This window comes from Podarcis muralis, chromosome 9, assembly GCF_964188315.1.
Source record: "Podarcis muralis chromosome 9, rPodMur119.hap1.1, whole genome shotgun sequence".
In the NCBI taxonomy this organism is placed as follows: Eukaryota; Metazoa; Chordata; class Lepidosauria; order Squamata; family Lacertidae; genus Podarcis; species Podarcis muralis.
Window position 1 is genome coordinate 23928934 of NC_135663.1, and position 23224 is coordinate 23952157.

The following is a 23224-nucleotide window of genomic DNA, read 5'->3' on the forward strand; positions in this document are numbered from 1 at the left end:
TTATTTGTTGTGTTTATGTCCCACCTTGCGTTTATGTCTCCAAGTTGCTCGAGGTGGCATACATGGTTCTCCTGTTCCTCAATTAATCCCTGCATCAACCCTGTGAAGTAGTTACAGATAGGTAGCCGTGTTGGTCTGCCATAGTCACGAAAGCTCATACCAAGAACTAACTTAGTTGGTCTTTAAGGTGCTACTGGAAGGAATTTTTTTTGTTTTGCCTGTGAAGTAGGTTGAGCTGAAATAGTTACTGACCCAATGTCACCTAGTGCGATTCATGGCCAAGTGGAGATTTGAACCCTAGTCTCCCAAATCCTGGTTTGACACTCTAACCACTAACACCACACTGGCTCTCATGAGCCAGCCCTAATGGGTTTACTATTTACTAATCCAAAAGAGGCAGGGACTCTGGAATAGTTATTGGGAAATGGCCATCAAGCCATTATTAACAATCTGGACTTTTCACAATGTTTGTGTTTGTTTGCCGAGCACGGAATAATTGGGCAATGTTTTACAACACATCTTGCAGTCTTCGTTTACTAAGAAACGGAACTATTTAATCTCCACATCATTTTTCCAATTGGAAAATGCTTGCTTTGGCCCTGGCAAAAGGGTGCTGTGGGATAGAGTCCAGCTGGCTCCCTAACTGTTCTATCAATCCACAATGCCAACAGAAGTAAACACTTGGTTTCTCACAAAAGAAAACAGATGAGTGGCAACGACCCCATGAGTAGATGTTGCCTCCTGGTTAAGCCCAGTGCTGTGCTTTGAATTTAGACATGAGCTAGCGACAAACCATCTGCCTCACTCTTCTGTTAGGACTCACTCCTTAACCTAATTCACGTGTCTGTGCTGAAGAGCTGCATTTCAACACTGACAGCACTCTATGTGGTAGAAGCAGCTGATTGTGGCATGAAGAAACAAGCCTGCCTGGGAAATGTATTGCAAGATGGAGAGGGAACCTGTGGCCTTCCAGACATTTGACTCCAACTCCAATCATCCCCAGCCCATTGGGACTGGTAGGTGGAAGGCTAGGAGCCTCACTGTAGGTGGAACCAGAGTGAATGACAAGAGGAGTCAACTCATTCTAGTTTCCCATCACCTCCTTGCTGAGTTCTATAAGGGCAACAGTGGGACTATGGAGGAGAAAGCCAACAGCCAGGCCCAACCCCTGGTTTGGTCATAAGTAAGGAGGGAGTCACTGATGGCAAACATATGTGCCGTATTTGCTGTAGTGGACCGGCCAGGGATAATGGCCAAGGGAGATGGGAGTTGTAGTCCAGCAACATCAGGGAGTGCAATGTTCCTCACCCTATAATACAACCTCTGGATCTTCACTCCTGCATATTCATATACAGAGGCAGCCCCAAGATTTTAATTGTTTTTAACATTCGATTGGGAGCCGCCCAGAGTGGCTGGGGAAACTCAGCCAGATGGGTGGGGTATGAATAATAAATTATTATTATTATTAGATTTTTGGAAGTGGCAAATGCAAATGGTGCCCTCACTACCACCCATTATATATTGATAATTCAAAGCACATGTGGAGCCTGCAGAGAATGCTGCCTTCTACTTGGTCAGACTCTTTGCCCATTTAGATTTGTGTGGTCTACTCTGACTATAAGTGACTCTCCAGGATGCGATTAGGAACTCCTGGTTTATGGGCCAGGATTCTGGCTCACATCAGAATTCTATCTGGCCAGTGGTCAACTCCAGCCCTGCCCTACTCAGCAAGATAGCTTCCATAAACTGAATAGTAGTGTTGTGCTAAATTTTCATGGTGGTCATGGTGAAAGTTGCCATCAATGGGGCATGTGTGTGATGGACCCTAACCTTCTAATCTCCTGTTCTCCTGCTTCCCTGACCCCTCCCCCTGACCCCAGTTTCCAGGCAGAGTTTCTCCAATATACATACTGCTTGTTTGTTTTTTTAATTAAAAAAGTATTTATTTTAAAGGGCTTTTTCAGTGGAAGACGCCAGCTAATCAAGGATTGTGGAATGCTTATGATGTCATAATGACATCACATAGCCAATGAGATATGGCTACTAAATGACAAGAGGAACATATGGAAATAGATGATTAATTAATTTTGATTTAATCTATCCCATCTAGAAGGCCCCAGGCAGGTAACAATAGATTATAAGTAAAATTTAAAAGTAATTAAAATTTAATTATATGTTAAAACCTGCTTCTTAAAAGGAATGGCTCCCATGTCTTAGGGATGAGGTTCTCAATGAGCACACTGGCTAAAAAACAAAACCACCATCTGGAATATTCTTTTACCTTTGATCTATGACACATGCTTGAGAAAAATATCTCATAGGAAGGGCGTCACATATGAAGAGGCGTAATTAGATTCAATGGTGTAATCTTGTGACCAGTAATTTCATTGCTTATTCTGATTTTTTAATGTTTAAATAGTTGTTTTTAACCAATAATATTGTTTTGTTTTATTCTTTTGTTAAACCACCTGGAGTCTTTTCACAATCAAGCAGTGTGTAAATTTTATGAAATAAAACATGACATGAATTAGTGGGTGCAAATTTGTCTTTTGGGCCTGTGCATAAGAAATAGTTAGCAGTTGCCCAATGCCTTTGGGTTCCCACAGAATGAATCGGCAACCACAGCTGGATTACCTTTTATGAAGCAAACAAGCTTCATGCATAGAAAGGGCGGGCGGGAAATATATATGGCACTCTTGTTGCAATAAAGCACTGGCAATCTATAGCTGCCTTCTTAGAATAAAGTCTCTAATCGCCATATAATTAAACTCCCTTCAGCCCCCCACTTTCCAACTTGGGCAAGAGATCAGAGCGAAAGGAACGAAGTGTGTCACATCTGAGCAGCAGGTCTGGTTGGGGTTTGATGATGGGGAGGGGGAACTCTATTACGATTCTTGCTCATTCAGCACAAACCCTTATGGTGAGTCGGGGGGGGGGGGGAGGTTTGTTAGTTCTTCAAGTTATATAATTTATTGAGAATTTTATAGCTTCAAGAAATGCAGTATACCAAATCAAAAGCAGTACCAGAAAAGAAAAAAAGAAAGGCAAGCCACACCACACACACACACACACACACACACACAGAGAGAGAGAGAGAGAGAGAGAGAGAGAGAGAGAGAGGGCCAGATATTTTGTTGAGACAATTGGGCAATCTTCCAGTCACCTAATCAGAAAGGAAGGAAAGAAGGGTGAAAACAAAGCTGGTTCCACTGCTTATATCCACCCCACGCTGAAAGCAAATTTCAGAGCCAGTGTGGTGTAGTGGTTAAGAGCGGTAGACTCTTAATCTGGTGAACCAGGTTCGCGTCTCCGCTCCTCCACATGCAGCTGCTGGGTGACCTTGGGCCAGTCACCCTTCTTTGAAGTCTCTCAGCCCCACTCACCTCACAGAGTGTTTGTTGTGGGGGAGGAAGGGAAAGCAGAATGTTAGCTGCTTTGAGACTCCTTCAGGTAGTGATAAAGCAGGATATCAAATCCAAACTCTTCTTCTTCTAAAGCACATGGTTCCCTCCAAAGTACCCCGGGAACTGTAGTTTCTTAAGGATGCTGGGGTTATAGATCTGTCAGGAGTAAACTAAAGTTCCCAGGAATCTTTGGGAGAAGTCATCCACCTCAAATGCATGGAATGGATTTGACCGCATTGTGTACAAACTCGTGTAAAAATAAATAAATACAGATTTTGGGAGAAATATGCATGAAAATGCAGAGTAATTTTCACGCAGAATTTGCAGTGGGGCAAATGAAACTTAAGACTGGGAAAGTGAGAAACAGAGAGAAACAAAAGGGGACATCTAGCAGGCCAGGAAAAGATTAGCATCATTGTCCCAATCATGGAAAATCCCCTCACTGCTCCTACTATAACCAAGTTTTGCGTTTTTTAAAATCACATTTAGTATTGCAGGGAGCTTAGCCTTAATATGTGGAGTGAAAAATGGTAGGACAGTGTATGCCTTTTAATGCATCTGTTGGTTTGTAGTCACTTTTTTTTCCATCTTAAATGTGGCGTCCAATGTATTTTAAATCTGGGTATAATTGTTCCATCAGTATGTGTCCCAGTGCAGTGCATTATAGCTATTCATTTGGGCCACAGAGAGAGAGACAGACAGACGAGAGAAATAGGAATTGCTGGTGCATGGTGTGTGTTTTTGACAGCCTGCTGGAACAATGTCTTAGCTCTGCACCAAAGAGGCAGAGGGAAAATAAATGATGGGCTACCATAAACAATTAATTCCCTTAATTCCCAGCTATGTAACACTGCTTTGATGATGATGGTGATGATGATGATAGAGCTACCTTTTGGCTGATTTTAATATTAGGAATTTTGCTTGGAATGTTCATATTTAGGAAGTCTGCTTCTCTTGCTAGTGGCCACTGCTCTTTTAAATGCATCTATTTCCAGCTTCAACAAAGGTCCGTATAGTAAAAAGCTATGGTTTTCCCAGTAGTGATGTATGGAAGTGAGAGCTGGACCATAAAGAAGGCTGATGGCCGAAGAATTGATGCTTTTGAATTCTGGTGCTGGAGGAGACTCCTGAGAGTCCCATGGACTGCAAGAAGATCAAACCTATCCATTCTTCAGGAAATCAGCCCTGAGTGCTCACTAGAAGGACAGATCCTGAAGCTGAGGCTCCAGTACTTTGGCCACCTCATGAGAAGAGAAGACTCCCTGGAAAAGACCCTGATGTTGGGAAAGATGGAGGGCACAAGGAGAAGGGGACAACAGAGAACAAGATGGTTGGGTAGTGTTCTCGAAGCTACCAACATGAGTTTGACCAAACTGCGGGAGGCAGTGGAAGACAGAAGTGCCTGGCGTGCTCTGGTCCATGGGTTCATGAAGAGTTGGACACGACTAAACAACAACAATTTCCAGCTTTGATGCAAGGAGTCAACGACCTTTTCACCTGCTGAGACTGAGAAGCAGCAGGGGGTGGCTGAATCCTGTCTGCCTCCTTTTCAACGACTATATGGTGTCTCACCACAGCTTTGCTGTGGCTGCAGTCCTGCAAGAGAACCATGCATAAATCTCTGTATTGCATAGCTCTGCTAATGGGGGAAAAAACAAAACAGTGCATCCTTCTTAGTTCTTGAGACCCAGCTCAGACAGTGATGCATTCAAGGAAGCTTGCTGCAATGTCTGGATCTTTCTCGCTCAATCCACGTGCGAAAGCAAGTCCATTTAAAAACTTGAAACCCTTAACCAACATTTTCAAGTAGCCCCTTCGTTCTCTTAACACACGTCCAAGCTGAGGTAGAAGAAAGCATCTGCTACTTCCACCTCCCACTCCTTTCCATCCAATCGTTGCTGGGCTTAGCGTACTTTAACATGTCTCATTGCAAAATTACAGGAATTTGCCTGTTAAAAAAATTCACAAAATGCAAAACAATGACTGGTGTTAAAATTCTCTGCCAAAAACATTTATTTTATTTACAGGGCAGGGCTTTTTGGGGTGGGGGTGTGTGCATTATGTGTGCAAAAAAGGTTTTGCTATTTTTAAGTTATATTGTGTGTTTTTAAAAGGAGGAAATCAGTTTTCCCCTTTCACATGCTTTGTCTGCCTCAGCCCCCCACTCCTCACATAATTGAAAAATGATGCTGATTGAAAGGTTTGAGTTGTTATTTTTTTATATACAATATATAAAAAATCTGGATACTGTGAGAATCTTGACTCAAAGCTGAGCAACTTTAGAAAAACAAAGTTCTGGCATCCGTGGCAGGAAAAAGCAAAGAACCTCATGCTAAGAGGTTCAAAATACAAGCAAAGCTGTCAATGAAGTCCATCGCTGTTCATTCAGCAAATTTATTTATTTATTTATTTAGTTTCACTCAATATTGCTTCAAGTAGCCTTTAAGGAGCCATTGATCATGGCACCCATGAGCATGTTATGCCATTGACTGACAACAAAAGAGTTGAGTTTCTCTTTACCAAAGAGCTTAGAATCAGAGTTGAAAGGAAATAGCACAACCAACCAATTTCCACGCCCTCCCCTTTGCAGGTTGTGAAAGGTGGGAGAATCCGTTTCAGATAATTTTGAGGTAGGCGAGGTGATACGTAACTCACCAAAAATCCTCCCCGCTCCTGCTGGAAATGGTTTACTCAGGATGTCCTGGAATGCTTATTGTTAATGTGTGTTACATTAATAGCCCATATTTTGCCTAAGGAGCTCAAAGTGGAGTACATGTACCTCCATTTTATGCTCATGGCAGATCTCTTGAGGTAGACTAGGCTGAGAGATAGTGACTGGCTCAAGGACACCCAGCGAACTTCATGGAAACATTGTGGGCCTCCACAATTCTAGTCCAAAACTCTAACAGCTACATGATGCTGTGAGGCATTGTCAGAAAACCAAAATGGTGGTCAGCTGCCACAAGGAGCAAAGATGAGCATCTTCTATGCATGGAATTCACCTCCTGGGTTCCCCCAAGAAGGATGATCATTTCACCCCCACTTTCATGTGCATCTTCCCTAAATGTGGTCAGGAGAACTTGGCACATAAAATAAAGCCAGGTAATTAAGGGAGGGGAGGGGAGAAGAATATGCATTTAGTTACACGGAGCTTCCTTTCATTTCAGAAAGTGATGAGGACTAACAGGGTTAACAGAAGAGGTGGGGTTTGAAGAGGCAAATGGTGGCATTGCTTAAAAGAGCAAGTACCACATATGGCAGAGAATAGTACGCCTGGAGGAGCAAAGGTTATAGAGCAGGGAGCCATTGGGATATGAGAGTGGAAAGAGCCAGGGAAGGAGAAGGCCATGGAGTAGTTTGAGTAGACCCACCGGAATAAATGGGACTTGTTAGTTATACCTAACTCCAAGTCTGTTCATTTCAATGAGTCTGCTCAAAGCATTACTAAATCTGGCCCAAAGAGTTTGTGCTGGATTTGGGACAAGGTCTGCCCTGGCATTAGGCAGAGTGAGGAGGTACCTTCAAACAACAGGTGCTGGAGAGTGGGTAAGTTGTTGGAGGACAAAGATACGTTGAGGCCATGCAGCTCCTCTGCATCTTCTAAGCAAGACTGCTACCCTCAGGAGGGTACGGGCCAATTGCCAATGATGAAATAAGATCCAGCTATCAGTCTGGTTAGCTTCAACCATTTCAATTTTGCTCAATGTTTTTAAAATGTGGATTTTTTTTCCCTGTTCTTAATTTTTTATGATATTGTTATTAATTGTAGGTTTTAGTAATAGTTTAATTAATAAAAACAATATTCCAATTTCTAGAGAAACAGATTACCACTCTCACATTTGTAGCTCTAAAATTATATTTTATGTATGTGAACCACTTTATTTTATATTAAGCACTACATTTTTTATTTGTAAATAAAGAAGATTTAAATCAGGCATTCTGTGCTCATCGCCTTCTCCAACAGAAGTTATATTTTTACTGGATTATTTTGTACAGGGATCTATAACACTTGGTGCAAAAAGTAGGGAAGTCATATCCAGTAGAGTGGTACCTTGGGTTACATACGCTTCAGTTTACATATGCTTCAGGTTACAGACTCCGCTAACCCAGAAATAGTACCTCGGGTTAAGAACTTTGCTTCAGGATGAGAACAGAAATCGTGCTTCGGTGGTGTGGCAGCAGCAGGAGGCCCTATTAGCTAAAGTGGTGCTTCAGGTTAAGAACAGTTTCAGGTTAAGAACGGAGCTCCGGAACAAATTAAGTACTTAACCCGAGGTACCACTGTAGGTAAAACTAGATGCATTTCAGAAGCTACGAAATCTGTGATTTTGACCAAGGAAATGGAGCAACCGGTTGCTAGACATTTAAGTTCTGAGAACAGCCTGTCAGATTTACCAAAAATTGTTATAGAGATACCAGCAGACCTAACCATGTTAGCAAAGAGAGAGAATTTCTGGATGTAGAAACTCCACACATTAACATTGCAAGGTCTTAGCCTCACTTAGCTCCAGCAAATGAAGCCCTCCTGAGCATCCAACCTCAAAGCTCTGTAACTTACACATTGGAAACTTCATAATTTCACTTGATTATGACAGATTTTGCCACATCATTAAAAAAAAAACTGTGCAGAGATTATAGACATACACACTCCTAATGGCTGGGAAATTTGCCGGAGTAAGGTCAGAAAAAGGATGGAACCCCAGGTAAAAACAGGATAACAAAGCCTAATCCTAGCAAAAGAAAATAACTAGTTTACAGTGGTACCTCGGGTTACATACGCTTCAGGTTACATACACTTCAGGTTACAGACTCCGCTAACCCAGAAATAGTACCTCGGGTTAAGAACTTTGCTTCAGGATGAGAACAGAAATCGTGCTCCGGTGGCGCAGCGGCAGCAGGAGGCCCCATTAGCTAAAGTGGTGCTTCAGGTTAAGAACAGTTTCAGGTTAAGTACAGACCTCCAGAACAATTTAAGTACTTAACCCAAGGTGCCACTGTACTTAAAGTGATGTTTTCTTATAAATCACTTCTAAAATCAGATTTCAAAATGAGGGAGACCAATCTCACAAGCACAGCTACAGTAGTTTTAATGTTATAGTTCTGTCTCCTTGTCACATATATTTCACTTCTCCCTTGTGTAACTTCCACACTGGACCTCGGGGTTGAAGGAGGGTGGGATGTTGGGATCATCAATATTTCACTGGAGAGCCATTCAAACAGATGCCTTGATTAAATTGCCAAAGGCATCTCTCAGCATCTCAGGTCCTGGAAGCCTCCCTCTGGATTCCTTAGCTCCAAACAAGCACATCAGATCCTTCCTAATGAATCTAAATTAAATGTGAAGCAGCAATTACTCTTGATTATGCCTCAGCAGCAATAATCAAGGGAACTGGAGGGAGGACCAAAGCCCAAATAACCATCTGGGAAAGACACCATTCTAGACTAAGCATTCTCAGTCCACCAGACAGTGGGAAAATGGAAAAACACAAGGGTAGGGTTACAAATGACGTAGCTGTTCTTTAATGGCTATATAAAATGGAGGGTGAAATTCTCCATAATGAAGAGATTCAGTGCACGGCTCAAGTACTTGTTTAACTCCCGTTGGGATTTATTTACGTGTGTAGGGTAAAGCATACTGCATAGTTATGTTCGCCACAATGGTCTTGTGCACAAGGAGTTTGGAGAAAGGTTCCTTTGATTCCATCCAAGCCTCATTGAATTTTATGGGGGCGGGCGAACTCAAGTGATTTATACTTGGGGCCATTTCTTGTCTTTTAGGAGTTGCAGATGTGGCTTTGAAGCCTGGTGATGGTTTTCAGGGGAACAGCCTTATCCTCCTCTTTCCACTTGAAGAGTTCAAGCAGTATAAACATGGAGTTTCCAAGAAAATCGATGGTGACATTATAGGAACGAACTTGGCTTCCCTACCAGCCACCCTCACCTCTGTCATAACAAAAAGGAGATGGGAAAGAACAGCTTTTTGTTTTTTTGCATGGTATGCTGTAGGAACTTTCAGGAGGAGCCTCTAATCTCCTGGTCAGCAACCAGTTTTCCCAAAAGGCCTCTTTTAAAAGGACCAGGAATACACATGGTAGGCCGTAAGCCCCAGATGAAAAGCCTGCGGCCTACTACCACCAATGTCATTCTTTCATATACCGTATCTCTTTTGTCTCTAAATTGGTAATAAAGCAGTAACATGTCATGAAAGAGCCAAATTTTGCCCTTTATTTACCAGTCTCTACCCAAATAAGACAACTCGATCACCAGCAGCTGGTATCCAGAGGAACAGCACCTCCAACAGTGGAGGTAGAATATAGCTTTATCCTCTATGAATTTGTCTAATCTTCTTCTTAAGTTAGCCCAGTCCTCACATCTTCTGGGAACAAATTCTAGTCAACTTTGCACTGCGTGAAGAAGTCCATTCTTTTGTTTGTTCCAAGACTTCCAACTTTCAGCTTAACTGGATAGCCCTAAGTTCAAGGGAGATTTTTTTTAAAAAAGCTTCCTTTCTCAATTTTCTCAACACCGTACATAATCTTACACATTTCTGACATGTCCTCCCTAACTCCCATTTTTCTAAATTCCTTTTACGTGTGCATAAATGCTCGTACAGAAATACTTGTTCTAATGTTTACTCTTTTGCAAATGCATATTGATCCTCTTAGGCTTGTAAGGGAATAGCTATACTTAAAAGTAAGCATGTATGGCATGCGATCAGTGGGAATAACTCTCTAAACATGCTTAAGACTGCAGCCTCTTAATAGCTCTGCTCTTATCCATTGCCCTGCATTTATTCTTTTAGTCTTCACTCAGGGATAGGTCTCAGAGCTGCTTTCACGGTTGCATTGACAGCAGCATCAAGAACACACTTTCATGTGTGAATGCTACAGAAATCCAGCAGTGGAGAAAGAACTTCACATGACTTCACTGAAGGGAGTTGTTGTTGTTTAGTCGTTTAGTCTTGTCTGACTCTTCGTGACCCCATGGACCAGAGCACGCCAGGCACTCCTGTCTTCCACTGTCTCCCACATTTTGGTCAAACTCATGTTAGTAGCTTCGAGAACACTGTCCAACCATCTTGTCCTCTGTCGTCCCCTTCTCCTTGTGCCCTCCATCTTTCCCAACATCAGGGTCTTTTCCAGGGAGTCTTCTCTTCTCATGAGGTGGCCAAAGTATTGGAGCCTCAGCTTCAGGATCTGTCCTTCCAGTGAGCACTCAGGGCTGATTTCCTTCAGAATGGATAGGCTTTGTCTTCTTGCAGTCCATGGTACTCTCAAGAGGACTCTCACTGCAGGGAGTAGCCAGCATTATATTACATTTCCATATCTTGCTGAAATACAACTCCCATAATATCTCTGGTCAATGGCAATGTTGGCTTTGGCTTGTGGGAGCTGGAATCCAACAACACTGGGAGGGTACCACAGTGAGTTCTTAACACTCAGGATGGTCTGTAGGGAAAGAAGTGGTCTTTAGCATCAGTGGCCAAATCCACAAAAAGTCCATGCATATAATGTGTGCAAGGAGGGAACACAGTGAATAGGGAGGCCCAGCTGGCCCAAATCCTAAGGCCTGTGCATTGAGCATTGATGGCTGAAGAGGAGCACTTACACATAAGCAGCTGGTTAGCCACAATAAATGCATCAACATCAGCAGGTGGGAGCTGGCACAGCCTGCAGCACAGCCCCTGCATCCTGCTCATCGCATGAAGGGGACTTTGGTCATGCTTAACTCCTATTAAAATCAACATGACTAGTTAAATCCCATTAATTTCAATACAACTTTAATGTGCCTTTCTTGGACTATCGGCCATATAATTTAATTTATTGCTAAGGGGATTAATAGCCCGCCTTCATGTGTGCTCCCATGGTGCCATGCAAAGAATTCAATAATTATTTGGCAAGATGCAGATGGGCAGTCTTCAGTTCCAATTCTGTGTCTTGCCCCTTTCTCTTCATCTTCTATTTTTTCCCACTTTTATAATTTCCCTTCTTTCCTTAATAAAAAAGAATGGGATAGTGATGGTGGAACTTCTCAGAAGTTAACCGCTGACCTATCCTGCTAGAAACACAAGCAACACAAAAATTAGGCTGCGTTATGTCAACGATCATTCTATAAATGAGGAGAGAAAATAAATGGGCAATTCAATAATGTTTAGAACAGCCTAGGAAATGTTTTTTGGCCCTTTTGACTGAGGACTGTGAAGGTCACTTCACACCATATGGCCCTTGGAGGTGTAAGTCCTCCAAGATCACACCAGAAGGGTATGATGCCATTTTGCCAAGCACGATGCTCCTTTTAGAATAAAGCTTCTATTTAAAAATTTGCTTACCAAGGTCTTTGTGGCCCATTTCTTTTAAGAATCAGTCAACAGGGCTGACTTCAGTGCTTCACTTGCAAATCTCCTTAGACAATCAAAGACCAACAAAACTGAAACCCACAAATACATCCATTGTGGTTTCTCCTTACTGATTTTTATTAGTGGTATTATTTGCAATGTAGACCTTTGGGTTGGCTCCAGGGTTTTTCTTTAATAGCTTTATGCAACAGTCCCACGTCTGGTAGTACTTATTGAGCAATCCAGGGTTTAAGATCTCTTACCGAGCATCCCAGATCCACGCCAGCACCCTTAATCTTCATTAAGAGAGTGACTTCTCCGTCCAAGTTCAGGACCTCAGATTCTGAACGTGAATTTATATAGCTTTAAAAATAAACAACTTGGAGCCTCCATCTTGCAAAGTGGCATATACCTAGCCTTTAGCTTTTTTGTTGACCCCAGTGGAATAATTGACGTCACTTAAAGTAGGTTAGAGAAGAAAGCATCATCTGGAATAGATATCTCATTGATGAACTGTAATGGTTTTATAGCACTTATTCAACTCCTCACCAAGATTTAGCAAACTCCATCCACCTCATTAACTTCAGTTTCAGGGGAAAGGAGAAGAGTGTCCCCCACTCTCCTGCTTCATTGATTTTAGGGTTCTTCAAAACTATCAAGAGCTTTATTTTATTACTCTCCCTCTCCACCCCCCTCCCAGCCCTGAGGCAGTCATGCTCCATGTGTCAGGATGATTTCTGATAGGGGCAAATAAAAGTTCCAAGGTTACAGCAGGATTAGGACAAACATATGGTCCTCCTGCGTAAGATTGAGAAGGGAAGATTTCAGCACACTGGCAAGGACCGTAGCTAGACAGGAAAAGTATCACTTCCGTGAATTTTGTATCTAAATTCAAAGTTAATGACCCAAAGACATTGCTTGAAAAGATTTTCAATATGATCCAAGAAGAGAGGGTCTTTGGATAGATGGTCATATACTGAGTAGCATTGGGAAAGGTTCAAAAGGAAGTCTGCTTTAGAGAAACCAGGTGGAAAACTTCACTGGTTTTCAAGAGACAATTTGGACCAGTAAATCTAGCAGGAGTTAACAGGAGCCAACAAGCCATTCTAGTGTCTTCCACAGTGCCTGGAGTTGAAGGTGGGATTCACTTGCCCTATCACTGTATCTAGAACTCACACATCTCCCTATGGGACAGATATGCAAGTAAAGTGGTACCTCGGGTTAAGTACTTAATTCGTTCCGGAGGTCCGTTCTTAACCTGAAACTGTTCTTAACCTGAGGTACCACTTTAGCTAATGGGGCCTCCTGCTGCTGCTGCAGCCGCACCGCCAGAGCATGATTTCTGTTCCCATCCTGAAGCAAAGTTCTTAACCTGAAGCACTATTTCTGGGTTAGCGGAGTCTGTAACCTGAAGCGTATGCAACCTGAAGTGTATGTAACCTGAGGTACCACTGTACATTCTTTGGACATTACAGAAGAAATGCAGTAACAGAAAATGACTTGTTCCTCCTCATCCCTCTCAAAGATGTAGCATCCAAGCATCTGCTAAGCTAAGGAAATGGCAAATCCTCAATTGCTGGAATAAAATGCCCAATTTTACTATTTTACTGTCATGCATCAGCATTCTATACCATCACCTTTGTGAGCATTAGGTAAAGTTCATATGAATAGAAGGAGCTCATTTACTCAAGAGTGAAGCAATTGGAACACCTAGGTCAGCATTTTCTAATGTAATATCCCATGGTCTTAAGCAGAAGTCACTCTCAGAAATCTCCACCTAGGGTCTTTCTAACTCCTTTCTGATTATGCTGGCTGGGGCTGGTGGGAGTTGTAGCCCAACAACATCTGGAAGATCACAGGTTTCCAAGGCCTGGTCTTGGAAGCCTACCACATTTTTTTCCACAGCCATTTTAAACTCTGCCTTTTTTCTGTTGACATTACCCATCAGGATACATAAATAATTTGAATTACATTCCTCCCACCTTCTTCCTCCTCAATCTTCTCTTTGCATTGTCATATTTCTGCCCACAGTTTAGGGTCTCTGTTTGTGTTACTCACTTAATATTGAAAGAACAAATGCATGGAAAAGCATCCTATGGCTCTTCTCATTTCCTTGGTGTTTATACTGAGCAGCTTAGTTTAGCTTTTTATGCACCTACAACTGCAACATACTTTGCTGTGGAATTAGAATGATCAGGACTTGAGATGAGCATAGGAAGCTGCCATGTATACAGAGTAAGACCATTGGTCAACCTCACTCAGTGCTGTCCACGCTGATGGTAGCGAGTCTTAATTGCAATGGGTCTACTGGGAGCAGAACATCTCATTGTGTCTAAGTAATGAGGAGACAGGACCTAGCAAACACTGACTTTCCTGACTATCTTTCCCATATAATGGGTATGCTACCATCATGTTTTGAAAGGAGAAACGAGTGAGGTTCAAGGAAGCACCTTTGAAGTAGCTCCCCTGCTCCTACTCCCTAAAAGTGTATCTTAAGTGATAGTCATCCAATGGAAGTGACAACCAGCTCTTCAACAACTGAAAAATTAATGTTATGTTAGAAGTCAAGGGCGAGGTTGGAGAGAAAATTGCAAAACTTTTTTTTAAAAAAGCAGGCAACTGTGTTAAACCTACCACAAGTATGTGAGAGAGAAAAATCAATAATGCTTGAGGATTGGCAACCACAAAATTCACAGATTTGGTACAGAAATTTTAATTTGCAATACAGTGTAGTCTATTCTGGAGATTCCATACAAGAAGTTCAAAGAGCACTGGCTGAAAAGTACAAGGTTAGTATCTTTTTAAAAATCTTTTTCGTTTTGATTCGATTTAGCACCTATATCTAGCTGGTATAATCAAACTGCCATATTTAGCCCGTAAACTATGAAAAGCAACATACCCACAAAGAAAAAGACATGAGATACATTAAATAATGTGAAAGGAGGGAGGGGGAGAGTTTCAGCAGCACTGAGAACCGCAGGGCACAGAGGTATAATAATGTTTTAGAAAGACGAGGTTTAGAAAACTTACTGCAAGAATATCAACTGTAATAAAAATAGAAGACATTAGAACCAGCAGTTTGTTAGGTGCCAATAAGTAATGGAACCCATAAGAGAAGCAGAAAACGATGCTAAGTTAAGGAGAAAGGGCCTGGTGTTTTTTAGAGGAAATGCTTCCTGACAGACACGACAACAAAGCAGCACCAAAACGGCGATTGTGTGGTCCTCCTTCTTGCTAATAAATCAAACGTCAAAGGCTGATCTGCAACAAATAAGTAGCCTAAGCCTTTTCCAAGGATTTGTAATACTCTTTCAGCACAGTCCATGCTTTGGGGGCCATGAAGCCTTCAGGAGGATTTTGTCCTTCCTGAGCCATTTTGCGCATGCGAGTTCCTGAAATGAATTCAAAGTCTTCGTGGCTGAAACGAAAAGCAAAAAAAACAAAAGAAAGTAGGGTGAATCAGCAGTTTTGACTAAACTTTGTATTTTAAAAATACAACCGTGATCTGCAAGTGCCCACTGCTGAGCAGTCTAGACCCTAAGGGCCTTCCATATGTTGTCAGATCCCATCAGTATGGCCAACCTTCAGGGATGATGTGGGTTTTAGTCCAACATCTGAGGCTTCCTCAAACTCAGCCCTCCAGATGTTTTGAGACTACAATTCCCATCATCCCTGACAACTGGTCCTGCTAGCTAGGGATCACGGGAGTTGTAGGCCAAAAACATCTGGAGGGCCAAGTTTGAGGAAGCCTGATCTGGAGGCATGAGGTGCAGGAATTGCTGCTCTACGGCGTCTCCATATGCAGTAATAAATAGAACAAATAGGAAGAACCATATACACAAGCTGGACTTGCAATAAAATGTCGCTCTTTGGAATGTTCCTGTTGAGAGGTCCAGCCAGCCATGCCCTTCACCATATAGCCCATTCCATTTTCCCTTTCTCTTCCCCCTCCAAAAGTCAGCTAGCATTCCATGGCCACCAAGCACTCTCAGTTCTCATTGGGCCATTTGGAGGGATTGTCCCACCCCTTTTTTTGTACTTCTGTAACTCTCCGGGTACCCTCGAACAAGCTGGTGTCTTCCTCTTGGGTGTGGCTGGTGCTGTTTTAACGGCATAAGAATCCACACTTAAATAATAGTTCTGCTGCAAATGTATGTGTTTGTGTCCACATGTGCGTGTACACACAGAGAGAGAAAAGGCCAAGATGAACCATTTGTTCACCTTACGAAATTCATCGCTACAGAATGTGATGTAAGAAATCTAAACTACTGGCTTCTTAGAAGGATTAGAAAAATATAGAGAGAGTTTATATATTTATCACAGTGACTCTGATAACTGAAAAAGGGACTGCTATTCTTAGAAGCAATATCCCTCCACGTACCAGGTACCACAGAGCCTAGGACTTGCTGATCAGAAGGTTGGCGGTTTGAATCCCCGCAACGGGGTGAGCTCCCATTGCTCGGTCCCTGCTCCTGCCAACCTAGCAATTCGAAAGCACGTCAAAGTGCAAGTAGATAAATAGGTACCGCTCCGGCAGGAAACGGTGTTTTCGTGTGCTGCTCTGGTTCACCAGAAGCAGCTTAGTCATGCTGGCCACATGACCCGGAAGCTGTACGCCGGCTCCCTCGGCCAATAAAGCGAGATGAGCACCACAACCCCAGAGTCGGCCACAACTGGACCTAATGGTCAGGGGTCCCTTGACCTTTTTACCAGTGTTGAGACTGAAAAATAAAACAGGTGGGCATCTATGCCTGGATACCCGGCTGACTGCTATGGGAGACAGTATTATGCAACCCAGAATGGCAATTATTGGCCTTAAATAAAAGAGTGAAGCCATTTTCCTAGAATGGAAAATATTTTCATTCAGTCAGAAACATAACATTTATCAAATTGCCAGAAGGACCCATGGGGCAAAAACCAAAAATCCAGGTCACCACAAGATTTTTTTTTGTAAAGTACCTAGATTGAATTTTATTAAAACAAATTAAAAATAAGGATGCAAAGAGACAGGAACTTCTAAATCCTCTGGAGCAACAGCGATTAATCCAACAATAAAATGCAATGGTTTTACTCTGTTTATTCAGTTTGCAGCATCTACTTCTTACTCATCTGCTGCTAGCTTGTTTGAAATATAAGCCAAACGCTGACCTCAGTTGGATATGGCTCAGGGTGGTGGTGGTGGGAGGGGGAGAATAGAAGCCAAATGTTTGCTGGGGATCGTTTGTTTGCGCGGATATTAAGCTACACTTAGCAAACAGGGACTACGTTTTTCTCACAGTGCATGCAACACAACAGCGGCATACATCTTTGATTTGATTCACTGGATACGAAGTTGCAATATCCAGTTATTTTGTATGCAGTTCAAGGTGGGATTGTTGCAATTCTTTGATTGCCCCTGTCGAGCAGAACTGCATGAAGAGCAATCCTTAATGATGTCCATCAACTTTGACTGTGAGCAGGTTTGAGTTGGTACATTCGTATTTTGCCTTTTTGAAGCCCATTCATGTCTGGGTCCTGCTCAAGCCACTTGTTTTGACCTGGGTCCTCCCCCCCCCCTTTTTTTTTTTTCTATCTAAGCAGCAGATTTCTAACTCAAGTCATTCTCTCTCTTTTGCTTGCAATACTCTGCTTTTGTTGAGATCTGGTCCACTCAACTCGTTCATCCTTTAAGAACCTTGACAAATAGAGGCTTCCATTATACTCAAGTTGGTTAGATGAGTGTCCGATTTCTTTTTTAAAAACCTCTATGCTGTTTATTATATTGCAATTTTGGGGGCAGGAACGATTTTTTAAAAATTTTGTACGATGTTTTGCTTTTTATAAGAATATTTCATCACTGGCTGCTAATTAAGCTACTGGGATAGGTTTGAGGTGCTGGCATTGGTGTGCCTATACAGCTTGTGACAAACAGACCTAAAAGCAGCTTGTGACAAACAGACCTAAAAGCAGGGTCGGACTTTGGTCTTTCAAATTTCAGCGGTGCCCTGTACAAAGCGAAATCCCGCCTCCCCCCCCAAACCTCTCACCTGCTCAAATCACTATGTCATAGTTGCTGTGACCTGCGGCGTCCCTGGCGTCCCTCAGTGCCCAGTGTGGTGGAACCGGTCACGCTGCCCTAAATCCACCTCAGCAAAAAGATTGCCTCATCCGCTACATCCCCAACCAGTCACTGCATTCTGAAGGAGGAGGAGTCCTGCAGATGCCATCCTATCATCAGGTCTGTTCTGCACAATGTTGGAATCTAGGCTTTAGTTAGGCAGCACCTAACCTTTCGAACTCCCTCCCACTGCTTATCAGCCGCATGCCTTTTCTATTGTCTTTTTGGCACCTGTTAAAGTCTTCTAAGACCTTTATCTCAGTTGGTATTTGAATTGGGTTTTATGTATATGCTGTAGTTTTAAACTATTTTGTATTTATAACTGGGTTTATTTTTTTTAAAAAAACTGCTTTTACATATGTTACTATATTGTAAACTGCTTCGGGATGCATAAGGTAAAGGTAAAGGTACCCCTGCCCGTACGGGCCAGTCTTGCCAGACTCTGGGGTTGTGCGCCCATCTCACTCAAGAGGCCGGGGGCCAGTGCTGTCCGAAGACACTTCCGGGTCACGTGGCCAGCGTGACATCGCTGCTCTGGCGAGCCAGAGCCGCACACGGAAACACCGTTTACCTTCCCGCTAGAAAGCGGTCCCTATTTATCTACTTGCACCCGGGGGTGCTTTCGAACTGCTAGGTTGGCAGGCGCTGGGACCGAGCAACGGGAGCGCACCCCGCCGCGGGGATTCGAACCGCCGACCTTTCGATCGGCAAGCCCTAGGTGCTGAGGCTTTTACCCACAGCGCCACCCGCGTCCCATTCGGGATGCATAATGGGAAGCAATTCATAAATGGAAAAGATAAAGGTAAAAAAAAAACCAATTCTCATAGTGTCAATCATTAAAATGTGGAGCATCAGAAAGAGCAACGTTTATGTTTCTCTTTGGCTTCAAAACAACACGTGCCCTATGAGAAGTCATAAGGATGTAACGTAACAGCACACCTGCAGGATTGTGCCAGACGCCCCTCTAGCCTGGTGTCCTGTTTCCTACATTGGGCAATCAGATGCCCCACAAGCAGGGCACATAAGCAACAGCTTTGCCCTTCCGATGTCATCCAACAAGTAGCATTCAGTGGCACACAGCCTCCACAAAACGTGTTTCTGCTTAAGTTTCCATGACTAATAGCCACTGATAGAGATTTCTAATCTGGCTAATCCCCGTTTTCTAAAGCCATCTAAGCTTTCGTTGCCATCATGACGTCTTGTGGAATACAGAACTCAGTATATTATGCACTGCATTCGAAGAACTACTTTCTCTCTTCTGATCTGAATCCAATTAGTCTGGCTGGATAATAAGAGGTTTATTAAAACAGGAAAGAGTGAAAGCTCCCCCCCCCCCACGGTACTTGCAAGAGTTTTTGGTCCAGGGTTTTTTCTTCCTCACCTGGGCAAGTTTTCCACAATTCTGCTTGACATCCTCTTGGGACATCCTCTTGGGACTTGCTTGCACCTTTGTTAAGCAGCAGTACACATTCTAGCTGAGCTATCAAATTCTGAATGCACAGCCCGTGTTTCTCTAACCAAGCTAAAGGCCCCTCCTGCTAAACTGTAGCCATCAGTCAAGAAGCATGTGTGTGGCAACCACCTCTCATTCTCTTGGGCCAACAACAAATGCTCCAGAAGCAGATATAAACTTCCTAGAGCTACTGTATACAAAAACTCTGCAAGGGATAAAGGGACATCTGATACTGCAAAGACACTGAACCATTAACTTCTCCAAAGGGACTTCTCTTGGGTTTTTTGCAAGGCACATTTCCATGCTGAACAATGCTTGTTCTGAGCAGCACCCTGTGACTAAACTGTACAGTAGTGTTCCAATAAAAGCTTATGAATCTGTGCACCACCAAAACAATATGGTTGACTTGCCAAGTCTTGTCTTGTAATAGTTACCCATCCTCACATGGCCAAATACATGTACTCTTAAAAAAATAAAAATTAAATAGGCCAGATGTTCTTTCATCATATGCAGTCTGATAACTGGCCAAACTCTCTCTCTCTCTCTCTCTCTCTCTCTCTCTTTCTCTCTCTCTCTCTCTCTCTCTCTCTCTCTCTCTCTCTCTGTGTGTGTGTGTGTGTGTGTTTACTGGCAAATTTTCATCACAATCAATGTTTTCAATACTTCAAAAGCCCTCCTACTGTATTCACTGCCTGGATCGTCCAGAAGTCTTGACAAAGTGCTACCTACACAATTGAGGAACATGCTGTCTATTGATAGTCCAAGACCAAGTCTAGGACTCTGGGAAGACTAAACCCATTTTAATTTCCCCCTTGTGAAACATTCCCTATGCACACTCCTTCCCAATTTTCCACTTTGCGCATTGGGCCTGCAAAAAATAAAATAAATGGCTGGCGCCTGCCAAGGTTTCAAAAACGTCTTTCAGATTCAAATACAAATGGCACTGGGTGAGGGGAAGGGGAAGAGAAGAACAGACAATCTGTATCGTGCTCTAGGGCCGCTGCTTGTCTCTTCAGGCAATAAACTGCTCCAACGCTGCATTTTGTTTAATCAAAAATTCCTCAAGTGACAATACCCATATTTATGTAGAAGATTTGAGCATGACCTGCTGTCTGGCACAGGAAATGGAATAATAAAAGCCTACAAGTTTGTTCTGTTCCGACTTTTTGATTAAAAGAGGGGAAAGGAGGCCAATCAAAGCCTTATATTCCCCCAGAGTGCCAAGCTGTGTGTGTGTGTGTGTGTGTGTGTGTGTGTGTGTGTGTGTGTGTAGCTCTGTCGGCTGGCATGCTTCCCTTTTGAAGGGGGATTTAAAGCGCCGCTCCCTAGGCACCTTCTTCTGAGAATCTTTCACCCTACATCTGCGCTTCATGCTGCAGACACCATTCCAAATGGGAGTTCTGCTTTCACGTCTTGCCAGCCATCTTCTTCCCAATCCAGCTACAGTAAACCCATCGGCACAGCCTAATTAATTAAGAACCACTTGGAAGCTTTTGCCCGGCCGCATGCTTTTTTCTTTTTCCCCACCACCCCCGTGCCTCGCGGATGGAAAAGGCCACAGCACGCAGCGAGCTGTTTTTTATACAGCAGGGGAAGTATAAATTTTCCAGGCCGCCACCAGCCAGCAAACAGCCACCTGCGCCACAAGGCAGGCTGCTCTGGAAACTTCGCTGGGGTTTGATTCGGGGCAGAGCTTGGCTGCGAGCGAGTGCAGGCCTCAGTACAGACACCATTCCCAGCCGACACATCCAAGGTGCTAATCCGTGTGACAGACAATGCCTGTCCACACGAAGCAGTGGGACAAATAAGAGTGACGTTGCTACGGAGCATAAAAACAAGAATGCTGACTTCCAGCTGTGCTTCCTGACTGGGCCCTCCCAGAATCTGGTGTGTGTGTGTGTGTGTGTGTGTGTGTGTGTGTGTGTGTTCCAGAAGAAACACCACATTCACTGGCCCTGCTTCCTAATGGAGGATTAACCCTGTGTGACCAACCAACCCAACAGATGACAGAATATTGGATTTGTGACACTGTGCACAGAGCCAGAACAGGATTGTCACTAAGGCTGCTTGCGCAACTCATGCTAAAAAATGCATGAAATTGTGTCAGAATTTCTTTCTGCCTCTCATACGAGAGGTGATATTATGGAAACTACCATTCCCCCCACCCCCTTAATCTCCTCCATGATGCAGCATATCTTAATTAAAAACCTTGAAAATTAAACTAAAACAGTATCGTTAATAACATGACACAAATTGTTGGTGGGGGCTGCATTTGGAATACGGTGTGCAGGGTCACCTGACCCGAAAAAGGATATTGTAGAGCTGGAAAAGAAGAGCAACCCAAAAGATGAAAAGGGTGAAGAGACTTCCCTATGAAGAAAGGTTGCAATGTTTGGGTCTTTTTAGCTTAGAGAAGGAGGAGAGTAAGAGATGAGGTGATAGAAGTTTATAAAATTATGCATGCCTGATTTTGCACCAACTTTGCAACATAACGCCTCTGCTTGCCAACGATATTTTATATGAAAGTGTGTCTGATAAATATTTAAATTAAATAAATGAATAAAAATAAACCGACTGATCCGCTGTATTTTGTTGAGGTCTCTTTTTTTTAGCGTTCTTTATTTACTGTGATAAGAGGATGTTTTTCTATCTGAAGCATAAATAGGCTTCCTTAAATCTGTCAGTGACGTGAATGTACAGCCTACCTTGCATCTGATTTCTGTCCTACACGACGCAGCATTCTGCATAAAGTGTGCTAACAAAAAATTAAAGATTTATACAGAGGGATTTTAGACAGGTACCACAGACAAAAGAACTGCCCGTAATTATAAACATACTAAAATTGAAACATAACCTAGAAACTTGTAAAACTGAACAACAGTATCAAGTGTAACCTGAAACCAAACTCTTAAAAGAAGAAGTTTGAAACAAAAATTCGAAACATGGCCTACATTATCATGGCAAAGCAATATTTTGTATGATAGATGCGGGAACACAGCCTGGTTTCAATCCAAGGCCACCCAGACTGGCAAAGCAAATTCAGAGCAGCGCAGATTCAAGTTAGTTTTCGGGGGGTGGGTGGGGGAGTTATACAAAGTTCACAAGATACCAGCTTAAAATCGCTAAATGGTTTCCAGTGGGGGCCATTGGTTTCCAAAGAAGACAGGAGCGAATGGACCTTGGACCCCGAGAAATGAGAATTTACTTGGAAGGTATATGCTGAGACGTGCTGGTGTGCCAAGCCAAATTCCAAATCACCCTATCCAGCGTACTGTGTGGGACCGTGGGACATTAATCAGCTCTTAAAACCGAAAAAAACTTACTGTTCCAAGTCATAGTAATCCATGCATTTCTTTTTCTTGTTATAAGCTGCCACTCTGAAGGGTACGATTTCCAACGTTATCAGGCCTGGCGCCATAGTCAGCACTTTGGCACCGTGGGTTGGATCGTAGAGATCTTTTCCAGTCTCGGGATGAGACATGCCGGCAGGATCTCGACCCACAATGTAGAAGTTTGCTCCAGCTACCATCCTCGACCTGCAATGCCACTGAACCTAGAATGAGATCGGAAAAGCCAAGTTAGCAGAAGCGAGGATGGAACAATGGAAACCGGAGAAGAAGCCCATCGCTCGCTGTACAAGAAAGCAAAAAAACATTATCCAGCTCTCCGAAATAAGCCTCCAGGTCATGTGCTCACCCGCAGCAGAGCTACTGTGGTCACCCACTTGTTTATTAGGTATGGGTGAACACAAACACACACACACCCCATTCGGAAAGGCAATACTTGAAAGTAATTTGTACAGCAGTTCCCTAAAACAGTAGACGGCCCCTTGGCAAAGAAACCTTCCTGCCAGGAGTCAAAACTAGCACTCTTGAAGGGAAGCTACCCATTTGTGTCAATTAGCTCCCCTTTGATCAAGTGGCCATAAAGGCATG

At 43.1% G+C, this 23224-nt stretch overlaps 2 protein-coding genes across 4 annotated transcripts in view; one reads left to right on the plus strand and one right to left on the minus strand.

Moving 5' to 3' along the window:
- The first annotated feature begins 5277 nt into the window (after window positions 1-5277).
- The window catches only part of RPL34 (ribosomal protein L34), a 466563-nt gene continuing 448616 nt past the window's right edge, over window positions 5278-23224 (plus strand). The window contains exon 1 of the mRNA XM_077933908.1: window positions 5278-5285. The gene's annotated coding sequence lies outside the window, so the exon portion shown is untranslated. The remainder of the gene's footprint in view (window positions 5286-23224) is intronic.
- Window positions 14437-23224, minus strand: part of PAPSS1 (3'-phosphoadenosine 5'-phosphosulfate synthase 1) — a 47433-nt gene continuing 38645 nt past the window's right edge. For 2 of the 3 annotated variants that reach the window (XM_028743349.2, XM_028743351.2), the window contains 2 exons: window positions 22613-22842; window positions 14437-15157 (listed from right to left, as the gene is read on the minus strand). In XM_028743349.2, the coding sequence (XP_028599182.1) occupies window positions 15019-15157; window positions 22613-22842 (369 nt within the window). In that variant the 3' untranslated portion in view covers window positions 14437-15018. Of the gene's footprint in view, window positions 15158-21911; window positions 22045-22612; window positions 22843-23224 lie in introns of those variants that run through there. The other variant, XM_077933896.1, reaches the window with a different exon arrangement.